At 40.7% G+C, this 12,453-nt stretch overlaps 1 protein-coding gene across 1 annotated transcript in view; it reads left to right on the forward strand.

Annotated features, from left to right (window-relative positions):
• LOC133633962 (hydroperoxide isomerase ALOXE3-like) overlaps window positions 1-12,453 on the forward strand; it is a 61,408-nt gene that overhangs the window by 10,075 nt on the left and 38,880 nt on the right. The window contains exons 2-5 of the mRNA XM_062026814.1: window positions 605-809; window positions 5,484-5,565; window positions 5,645-5,767; window positions 6,009-6,112. Of these exons, the coding sequence (XP_061882798.1) occupies window positions 605-809; window positions 5,484-5,565; window positions 5,645-5,767; window positions 6,009-6,112 (514 nt within the window). The remainder of the gene's footprint in view (window positions 1-604; window positions 810-5,483; window positions 5,566-5,644; window positions 5,768-6,008; window positions 6,113-12,453) is intronic.

Here is a 12,453-nt window from a genome sequence, read left to right on the forward strand (position 1 = left end):
TACCACCAAGCTACTGGAAAAGGTAGGTAAGCTACAAAGCTTAGCTCCATGTAGCTTATTATTGCCCATCACTGATGTCTGGTGAGGTAAAATAACATAATTTATTCAGACACACCCAACAGTATGATGCAATGCACTGATCCAAATAAGTCATTTTGCCTTGATTAAAATATGACAATAGTCTAAAGTCGATCCTGTCAACGCAAACCTCGCATACAGTGCACACGGTACACAGCACACTCTCAGACATATGTTACAGTAAATTATGTGTTTGTTATTATGGTTCGTTCTAAGAGGGTCTGGTGAATGAGGTAAGGTAACCTTATTTCATCAGACACACCCCTCATTGTATTGTATGATGCAATGCACTTTTGATGCTGATCCAAATAAAGAGTTTTGCCTTGACCAAAAATGACAGTACTGTTCCTCCTGTTAACAAAAACCTTGCTCACCGTGCAATGTAAAATGTATATGTTCTACATTATAATACACATTGCAATATTTCAACACCACATCAGACAGAACTCAGTTTCCTATAATTTCATGATGCATTTGAGTGCATCTGTTCTTATTGCTGTCTCCTGTCATTTTGTTTGCCTTTTAGGTGGCTACTTATACTGTGACCTGCGAAAACTCTCTAGGACAGCTACTTCTGATAGAACTGGAAAAACAAAAAAATTTCATGGTCCTTAGTGACGCTTGGTTCCCTGACAAGGTGGAAATCAAATCACCCGAGGGCGACGTTTACACTTTCCCCGTCTACTGCTGGATCAGTGACACTGAGACTCACCGCTACAGAGAGGGAAAAGGTGCGTTGCTTTGTGTGCTTGTCTAACATCCTTCCATTATTTTTGGTCTTGTATATTAATGTCAATGCAAGACCGATACCTTCATATAGTCGAAGATTCTCTAGTTTGGCTGCGGTACCCTGTCGCCACACGATTGTACCGGAAGACACGGTCGGTCCATGCACGCATCATAGACTATGTCTTATTCTTGTTTTTTTTTACAGCGGTTGCAAACTGAGCTAGTACATTCCCTCTACCCTCCAAATGTGAATAATCTCTAACTAATAGCCCATCCATCCATCTTCTTCCGCTTATCCGAGGCCGGGTCGCGGGGGCAGCAGCCTGAGCAGGGAAGCCCAGACTTCCCTCTCCCCAGCCACTTCGTCCAGCTCCTCCCGGGGGATCCAGAGGCGTTCCCAGGCCACCGGGAGACATAGTCTTCCCAACATGTCCTGGGTCTTCCCCGTGGCCTCCTACCGGTCGGACGTGCCCTAAACACCTCCCAAACCACCTCATCTGGCTCCTCTCGATGTGGAGGAGCAGCGGCTTTCCTCTGAGCTCCTCCCGGATGACCGAGCTTCAGAGAGAGCCCCGCCACCCGGCGGAGGAAACTGATTTCGGCCGCTTGTACCCGTGATCTTGTCCTTTCGGTCATAACCCAAAGCTCATGACCATAGCTGAGGATGGGAACGTAGCTCGACCGGTAAATTGAGAGCTTTGCCTTCCGGCTCAGTTCCTTCTTCACAACGTATCGATACAGCGTTTGCATTACTGAAGACGCCGCACCGATCCGCCTGTCGATCTTACGATCCACTCTTCCATCACTCGTGAACAAGACTCCAAGGTACTTGAACTCCTCCACTAACTACTAAGAGTCTAAATGTGTACACCATTATACAAACCCCGTTTCCATATGAGTTGGGAAATTGTGTTAGATGTAAATATAAACGGAATACAATGATTTGCAAATCATTTTCAACCCATATTCAGTTGAATATGCTACAAAGAAAACATATTTGATGTTCAAACTGATAAACATTTTTTTTGTTGCAAATAATCATTTACTTTAGAATTTGATGCCAGCAACACGTGACAAAGAAGTTGGGAAAGGTGGCAATAAATACTGATAAAGTTGAGGAATGCTCATCAAACACTTATTTGGAACATCCCACAGGTGAACAGGCAAATTGGGAACAGGTGGGTGCCATGATTGGGTATAAAAGCAGCTTCCATGAAATGCTCAGTCATTCACAAACAAGGATGGGGCGAGGGTCACCACTTTGTCAACAAATGCGTGAGCAAATTGTTGAACAGTATTGCAAGGAATTTAGGGATTTCACCATCTACGGTCCGTATCATTAAAGGGTTCAGAGAATCTGGAGAAATCACTGCACGTAAGCAGCTAAGCCTGTGACCTTCGATCCCTCAGGCTGTACTGCATCAACAAGCGACATAAGTGTGTAAAGGATATCACCACATGGGCTCAGGAACACTTCAGAAACCCACTGTCAGTAACTACAGTTGGTCGCTACATCTGTAAGTGCAAGTTAAAACTCTCCTATGCAAGGTGAAAACCGTTTATCAACAACACCCAGAAACGCCGTCGGCTTCGCTGGGCCTGAGCTCATCTAAGATGGACTGATACAAAGTGGAAAAGTGTTCTGTGGTCTGACGAGTCCACATTTCAAATTATTTTTTCAAACTGTGGACGTCGTGTCCTCCGGACCAAAGAGGAAAAGAACCATCCGGATTGTTATAGGCGCAAAGTTGAAAAGCCATTAATGCTGAAAAGGTACATACAGGTTTTGGAGCAACATATGTTGCCATCCAAGCAACGTTACCATGGACGCCCCTGCTTATTTCAGCAAGACAATGCCAAGCCACGTGTTACATCAACTTGGCTTTATAGTAAAAGAGTGCGGGTACTAGACTGGCCTGCCTGTAGTCCAGACCTGTCTCCCATTGAAAATGTGTGGCGCATTATGAAGCCTAAAATACCACAACGGAGACACCCAGACTGTTGAACAACTTAACCCTTGTGTGGTGTTCGGGTGTGTGGGACCCGTTTTCGATTTTTATTAAAAGAAAAATGATACAATTATTTGATTTTTAAACTGAGACTCACTGGCTTTGGCTCATTTTCTGTGAAGAACATATATCAGAATACATATTTAATGAACACACACCATACACCCCCCCTACACATTTCTATTACATATAAGATGTTCGGGTCCACTGGACCCGGGGCTAATAGAAGTGTGGAAATTGATGTTCTGTGTACCACACGCACGCACCCACAAACACACACTCACACATACACACACACACACACACACACACACACACACACACACACACACACACACACAGACACACATACACACACACTCACGCACACACACACACACACACACACACACACACACACACACACACACACACACACACACACACACACACACACACACACACACACACACACACACACACACAGCAGGCCTAGACAGGAGGAGGACAGAGTGTAGGTACACAGAACATCAGACGGTCAGAAGTGCGAGAAAATGAGCGCAGGCAGTGTTGACAAACGATGTTGCAATCTTGTGTGGGAACCGCAGGTGCAGAAACACAAAATAAGAATCCCTGTGGGATGCAGAAACTGGCAGAGAAATTTCCATGCAACGTTCATATTGTTGTTACTCAGCCAGCGTTTGTGGGTCTTAGACTTAGACTTACACTTACTTTTTATTGTCATTCAAATTTGAATTTTGCAGTACAGATAAGAACGCAATTGTGTTGCATTAGCTCATGGTAGTGCAGGATGAAAAAGCAATAAGGTGCAGATATAAATAAATAGATTACTGTACAGATAAATATATTGCACTTTTGCATATGCATCCAGGTTTATGGATGTATGTTATATTGTCTTTATATTCCAGTGAGTTAATCCATTTTTGGGGGGAATTGAGGGGATTATTATGATGCGTTCAAGAGTCTTACGGCCTGAGGGAAGAAGCTGTTGCAGAACCTGAAGGTTCTGCTACGGAGGCTGCGGAACCTCTTTCTAGAGTCCAGCAGTGAAAACAGTCCTTGGTGAGGGTGGGAGGAGTCTCTGCAGATTTTCTGAGCCCTGGTCAGTCAGCGGCTTTTTGCAAACTCCTGGATAGGAGGAAGAGGAGTGCTGGTGATCTTTTCCACCGTCCTCACCACTCTCTGCCGAGACTTCCAGTCTGAGGCACTGCAGGCTCCAGTCCAGACAGAGATGCTGTTGGTCAGTAGGCTCTCTATAGTGCCTCTGTAGAATGTGGTGCTTCCTGAAGTCGACGATGATCTCCTTGGTCTTGTCGATGTTCAGGACCATGTTGTTGGTTCTGCACCAGTCAACCAGATGTTTCACCTCCTCCCTGTAGTCCATGTCGTTGTTGTCACGGATGAGGCCCACTACTGTTGTGTCGTCCGCATACTTCACAATGTGGTTGGTAGTGGACCTGGCGCAGCAGTCATGGGTCATCAACGTGAACAGCAGCGGACTCAGGACGCAGCCGTGGGGGGAGCCGGTGCTCAGGGAGATGGTACTGGAGGTGTTGTTGCCCACTCTCACAGATTGGGGTCTGTCTGTGAGGAAGTCAAGCAGCCAGTTGCATAGGGGGGTACTGAATCCAAGGGGGGCCAGTTTGCTCACCAAGTGCTGCGAGATGATGGTGTTGAATGCCGAGCTGAAGTCCAGAAACCACATCCGCACGTGTGTGTCCTTTCCTTCCAGATGTTCTAAACTCAGGTGGAGTGCAGAGGACATGGCGTCCTCTGTGGAGCACTTAGGGCGATAAGCAAACTAGTATGGGTCGAATGTGGGGGGAAGTCTGGAGACAATATATTCCTTTACCAACCTCTCGAAGCACTTCATTACAGATGTTTTTTGGGATAAGGTAAACATCTGTTCAGTATTTTAACATAAAAGTGTTTGATTGTGAGGCATTAAAAGCCACAAAATGCAACGGGTCCATCAGACCCACAAACACTGGCTGAGTAACAACAATATGAACACCACACAAGGGTTAAGCTGTACATCAAGCAAGAATGGGAAAGAATTCCACCTGAAAAGCTTAAAAAATGTGTCTCCTCAGTTCCCAAACGTTTACTGGGTGTTGTTAAAAGGAAAGGTCATGTAACACAGTGGTGAACATGCCCTTTCCCAACTACTTTGGCACGTGTTGCAGCCATGAAATTCTATGTTAATTATTATTTGCAAAAAAAAAAAAAAAAAAGTTTATGAGTTTGAACATCAAATATCTTGTCTCTGTAGTGCATTCAATTGAATATGGGTTGAAAATGATTTGCAAATCATTGTATTCCGTTTATATTTACATCCAACACAATTTCCCAACTCATATGGAAATGGGGTTTGTAATAAAATTCAGTTCATAAAATTTAAACGCCAAAAAATCAGTTACATTATTTCAAGGTAAAAAAAAAAACAATAAAGAAAACCTGCATAGTGGAGGCATTCCCTTTGGATTGTGATTGAAACCCTCGACCAGCCCAACCAAAAATCTGTGGAAGCTCATGCCAAAATGATGATGATATGACACGTTGGAAAATTGTTTAACACAAGTATCCAAAATTGTTACAACGTTTACTAGCCAGAAAAGAGGAAAGTTCCAATAGGTTCACTTTAATAATGTGTTTTTCTTTTGAAAGCTCTGAGGATCTTTGAAGAAAACAACTCTCTTGGTCAGTACGCACGGGAGCAGGAGCTGAGCCAGCGGAGTAAAGACTATAGGTGAGAATTAATTTTCTTTTTTACATTTATAAACGTACTACAGACGGCTAAATTAACCTTCATGCCCTCTCCCCAACAGCTGGGACATGTATCACCCAGGCCTGCCATACAGCATTAAGGCAGATGGTCCCCTTACCCTGCCGGATGAGGTCCAGTTCTCCTTCACCAAAACTACACAGTTTGCCTTCACGGCAGCCATTGGGTAAGATATGTAATGTACGATATCTATGCTGGTTGTTCATGGGTGGGGCAGATTTACAAGACTAGTAAAGGACCAAAATAAAACATGCTAATGCTAGCTGCACCACGTCCTTCACTTTGCTGCAAGACCTTCTTTCTGTCCTCAGTCTCGTTTTGGATAAATTGCATCTTCACACATAAGTAAACACTGTACAGATTGGTTGTTAGCGTGTCATCATTCAGCAGGTGTTTGTGTTTTCCAGGTTAGCAGAGCTGAAGCTAAAGGGCCTGCCAGAAAACCACGACAGTTGGGAGAATCTCGACGATATCAATCAAGTGTTCTATAAAAAAGACACAGCCTTATCAGGTATCGGGGGGCTGGGTTTAACTTCGTCTGGAAGAGACATATATATTTTATTCGTTTTACCTTTGTTTTGCCAGAAAAGATCAATTGTGAACAGCTTCTCATTTACAATGATGATCTGGCTAGAGGCCTCAGCCGTAGCAAAAAACAATACATATACTTTTTTACTCTTAGTAGTGTTTCTTCTGAACAAATGTTTGTACAGAAGAAACACTACTTTTACTCCGTTACATTGGATTTAATTCCGATCGCTACAATTATTTAACTCATCATATTGCCAATACGTTTTATTTTGGCTTGTTAGAGAGACATCTTCCATCGGGCACAATCACATCACTCTGTTTCACCAATTAAACATAAGGACTTGTTACAGACCCTGACAGTCACATGATCGCACTCGTCCTAGACACAAAACCGCATTAATGTACGGGCTCACATTAGCTGAAGCCCGGGGGCCTCACCCATTTAGGGGCCCCCGATTTTGTCGGTGGAATTGGTGTTCAATCACAGACGGTTCAGCATTGTGTAGCGATTGTGTACTGTCTTTCTTGATTGCGTTGATTTTTCCTACTGCTTCAAGCGGGGCGCGAACCCTGGTGTGACAGGTCAGCGTGCTGACTACTGAGCTGGGCAGTCTCACTGCATCGCCAGCACTATTCTTAAAGTTGATTGGCTCCTGTTACACTCGCACAGACGTACATGCGCCTGTCGTGAAGACGTTTGGAGTTTGCGCGCGTCTGGCTGTTTTCGAAGTGGGGCTGTCGAGTTTGGCAATTACCTTGTGCAAAGCTAGTACAACTTTTTGTACTTTTTTGTACTTTTTGTGCTTTTTTGGCTTCGCTGTGTCACTGTGCCGTGACACTTTGTAGCTTTGTGTCGATCGGTGCTGCGAGCTAGCACACCGGAGCCGGCTAGCATTACCGGCCTGAGATACGGAGGTGGATTTTTCCTTCTGTTGCTGGATGAGTCGGCAGATAGACCGTGATGCCTGCACCGAGGAAAAGCCCCACATCGGAGGAGTTCGAAGAGATGAGGCTCACACTCCTTTCCCTGTGCTGGTGCTCCTGGTGAGGGAGCACCAGGAGCAGCTTTTGGGCCTGCTGGAGGGGGTGAAACAACTACGCCTCCAGAACGTGGAAAAAGACTGGCGCATTGTGGACCTGGAGCAGCGAGTGGACGAGCTGGAGCAATACTCCCGCATGAATGATGTGGTCATCACCGGGATCAAGATCAAGCCACGCAATTACGCGCGTGCGGTGGCCGCGGACAGCGGGGAGCCCAGCGTGCAGGAGGCACAGTCGGTGGAGCAGCAGGTGGCCTCTTATCTCCAAAACAGGGGGATAGAGATGGACCTGGAGCACATCGAGGCTTGTCACCCACTGCCCATGAGGAACCAGAGACCACCCGCTGTCATCATGAGATTCGCAAGCAGAAAGAAGAAGATCGCACTATTAAGGCAAGGACGCAAACTCAAAGGAACAGATGTTTTCATCAATGAACACTTGACCAAGAAAAATGCTGACATCGCAAGGGTCGCACGACAACTTAAAAGGCAAAGCAAGATTCAACAAACCTGGGTAACGAACTGTAAGATCTTCATCAAACTAAATGGAACGCCGGAGGAAGCAAAAATCTTGGTGATAAGGAAAATAGAAGATCTTGATAAGTATTGACATTGATGCAGTACTTGGTATCAATGTAGCTTGTGACTTTTACATCTCAATGCTACCCACACCAAGAACACAGACCACACCAAGTATTAATATGGACATGTTACAGAAGATCCTCCAACATCAACAAAAAGAACTGGACATGTGTGAGTATCAAGAGCACACCACAACAGAGACTGATATGGACATAGACCCTGATAATAATTTTTTCTCTGCGATTGTTAAAAACTGTAATTATTTTACCCGCGAACAATATGAAAACAGTGTAAAATCAGAAGATAGTCTATCTATAATACATTTCAATAGTCGAAGCATGTACACTAACTTTGAGGCTATCAAGGATTACTTGAAAGAATTTAGTCATCCATTTACCATTGTTACAATCACTGAAACCTAGTTCAACAATGATAAAGGTATTGATTTTAGTCTGAATGACTATGAATTAACATACATAAACAGAATAAATAAAATAGGAGGAGGGGTCGCATTTAAAGTTTTAACAAACATGACCATAGCAGTCGATGGATTATTTGAATGTTTAACAGTGGAAATCCTAAATGACTAAAAGACAAATATCTTCATGAGCTGTGTATACCGGGCACCTGGTTCAAGCATAGAAACTTTCAATGAGTGGATGGGTAAACTATTTTCCTCTGTGAACTAAAAAAACATATTTATCTGTGGTGATTTTAACATTGATTTGTTAAACTCAACCAAGCAAAAACATGTTGATGACTTCATTGACACTATGTACAGCTTGTCTCTATAGCCAACCATAACCAAACCAAGCAGAATAACAACACATAGTGCCACAATCATTGACAACATTTTTACAAACATTATGGGAAATCAAGTCACCAGTGGCCTATTTATATGTGACATCACTGACCATTTACCTGTTTTTACTTTATATGACTGTCATCTCAAGAAAACCAAAGACACTATGGCAAAAATGTCTAAACGAATAACAACTGAGGAAACAATCTGTGCCCTAAACAATAGTTTAGCAGTTCAGGATTGGACTTCAGTATACAGAGAACCTAATGTGGACAGTGCTTATTGTAATTTTTTAGACATCTTTACTTCCCTGCATAATAATCATTGCCCCGTAAAAGAATATTTTATAAAAGGAAAAAAAAATAGCCCTTGGATCACAAAAGGGATAATTAATGCCTGTAAAAATAAAAACAATCTCTACAAACTTTTCATCAAAATAAAAACAAAAGAAGTCGAACAACGATACAAGAAGTATAAAAATAAATTAACTGATATTATAAGAACAAGCAAACGGTTATATTATCAAAAAAAACTATATGAAAACAAAAATAATATAAAAGGAACTTGGGATGTTTTGAATAGTCTAATAAAACAAGGATATTCCAAGTTGACATATCCTGATTACTTTATTGATGAAAACGGTGAAGATTATAATATGACTAATGTAGTAAACAAGTTCAATAGTTTTTTTGTAAATGTTGGTCCTAAATTGGCTGTTGATATCCCAGACAATGGAGTTACAAAATCAACTATTGAACATAATTCTTCGTCATTCTTCCTCTCAGCTACAAATGAGCAGGAAGTGACAAACATTGTGCGGAAGTGTAAAAGTAAGTGCTCCACTGACTGCCATGATATCAACATGATATTGGTTCAAAAGGTTATCCTGAATATTGTAAAACCATTAACTTATATATGTAATTTATCATTCCAGACTGGCTGCTTTTCAAGTCAAATGAAAATCGCTAAGGTAACTCCGCTCTTCAAAAGTGACAGCAAACACGCTTTCACCAATTACAGACCAATCTCTCTTTTGCCTCAGTTCTCAAAAATCTTAGAGAAACTATTTAACTCTCGACTTGAATCTTTTCTTGAGAAGCATCATATAATCAATGACGGTCAGTATGGCTTTAGGTCCAAAAGAACAACTTCAATGGCAATAACTGAAGCTATTGAGGAAATTACTAATGCACTGGAGCATAAAAGATATGCAGTTGGTATTTTTATTGACCTAAAGAAAGCCTTTGATACCATTAATCATTCAATTCTACTAGATAAAATGGGAAGATATGGAATTAGGGGGCTGGCTGGTGACTGGTTAAAAAGTTTTTTAACAGAGAGGGTACAGTTTGTTAAAATGGGTCAGTTTTTATCTGATACTCTTGGCATTGCTTGTGGTGTCCCCCAAGGGTCCGTGTTGGGGCCAAAACTGTTTAATGTATATATTAATGATATGTTTAATACATCCAAAATACTGAAATTTATATTTTTGCAGACGACACACATTTATTCTACAGTAGTGATGACTATAATGAGCTCATAAATACAGTAAACACAGAACTAAACATAGTAAAAAAAATGGATGGACACAAATAAATTATCTTTGAATATAAATAAAACTAAGATAGTAATGTTTGGAAATCGCAACATAACGTCTGAACAGAAAATAAGTATTGATGGAACCCAAATTGAAATCGTAAATGAGAATACATTTTTGGGAGTAATAATTGATAGTAAACTATCATGGAAACCTCATGTCAGACACATTAAAACAAAAATCTCCAAAAGCCTCTCAATTATAAACAAAGCAAAACTATACCTCAATGAAAATGCACTCCGTACTCTATACTGCACCTTGGTACTCCCATACCTTACATACTGTGTTGAAGTATGGGGGAATACTTACCAAAACACAATTTATCCTCTGATCATATTACAGAAAAGAGCAGTGCGGATCATTCACAACGTTGGTTATTTAGAACATACTCATAATCTGTTTATGCAATCAAAGTTGCTCAAATTTGATGACATTGTTAAATATAATACATTATTAATCTTATATAAAGCTTTAAACTAATTATTGCCACCTAATCTACAACGTTTTTTTCTAAGACGAGTGCAAGCTCATAACTTGAGAGGCTTTGGATATTTCTTATTGCCGAGAGCTCAAACCACTCGTAAACGTTTTTGTGTGTCTGTATGCGGAGTAAAACTATGGAACAAACTGGACTTACAACACAAGCAATGCCAAACTATTAATCGATTTAAACTATCATACAAACATGGGGTCTGGTTCAAATATAGAGATGAGGGTCTTTAATTTGACCTGCTGCTGTACTCTGTCTCAAAGTGTAACATGTGCTCAATGTTTCCTTACCATTATTGCTATGTTGTCTATTACCATTATTGCTATGATGTCTATTACCATTGTTGGTATATTCATTATTCCTACATTGCTGATACAAATGATTGTTACAGTGTAATAATTATTGTTACCTGTGGTAATGCCACTATGATACAACATCTGTATTATAATCCTTGAACAAAGTGAGAGTGAAACTCATGTGAATAATCACTGAATGGAGAACTGGTGGTGGGATTAAATAAGTTATCTTCTTCCCACTCCCTTTCAGGCAAAACTGGACAATAATGCACTATATTAATTTATATTATTATGTTTTGCCAACTTGTACGTTTTTGTCATTGCCTGAAATAAATAAATAAATGAAAATGAAAAATGATGTATTCATGAACAGAATAATTTTTAAAATGGGTGATATTTTTGCATCCTTTTTTTTTTTTTGTCCTGTCCAGCTTCTCAGGCAAATCATATAGTAGATGTAGAAGCCCATGTCGGCTGTTCAGATTTACTTTACAAAAGAGAAGTGTAGGATATTTCTCTTGTTGCCTCATTTGTATTTGACTTTATTAAATGTATTTATATTATCATTTGGTGCAGCCGGAGCAGGAGCAGGAGGGGATAGAAAGAGAAAAAAAGGAAGACAGAGGGGGGAATTGTGGGGACAAGAGGGGGATTAGACAGAGAGACAAAAACAACAACAGCAAACACAACAATAAAGCAACATCAGCAAATACGACATGTACAAATATGATGGTAAAAGTAATAGCAAAAAAGCAGTTAGCGAAAAATAATACAGAAATGACAATGAGCATTATTACACTACAAATGGAGCAATACAAATACCAATAGAAATAGCGCTATTGATAATGAACAATACCAATATTTTACCTTTATTATCAACAATACAGTTGTTCAAATGCAACAATACATATACGTAATGATAACTTGAGATATGAAAGAATGCAGAAAAATGGAGGGGAAGAAAGAGAAGCAACCTACATTAACCTTGTAGATTGTTATAGTAATAATAGGTTAAGCTTTGTCAGTGTGCCATGTGTTATACCCAGTTTACCCTAGGACAACAACATTAATATACACTACCGTTCAAAAGTTTGGGGTCACATTGAAATGTCCTTATTTTTGAAGGAAAAGCACTGTACTTTTCAATGAAGATAACTTTAAACTAGTCTTAACTTTAAAGAAATACACTCTATACATTGCTAATGTGGTAAATGACTATTCTAGCTGCAAATGTCTGTTTTTTGGTGCAATATCTACATAGGTGTATAGAGGCCCATTTCCAGCAACTATCACTCCAGTGTTCTAATGGTACAATGTGTTTGCTCATTGGCTCAGAAGGCTAATTGATGATTAGAAAACCCTTGTGGAATCATGTTCACACATCTGAAAAAAGTTTAGCTCGTTACAGAAGCTACAAAACTGACCTTCCTTTGAGCAGATTGAGTTTCTGGAGCATCACATTTGTGGGGTCAATTAAACGCTCAAAATGGCCAGAAAAAGAGAACTTTCATCTG

Source organism: Entelurus aequoreus, linkage group LG18, assembly GCF_033978785.1.
Source record: "Entelurus aequoreus isolate RoL-2023_Sb linkage group LG18, RoL_Eaeq_v1.1, whole genome shotgun sequence".
Lineage (NCBI taxonomy): Eukaryota > Metazoa > Chordata > Actinopteri > Syngnathiformes > Syngnathidae > Entelurus > Entelurus aequoreus.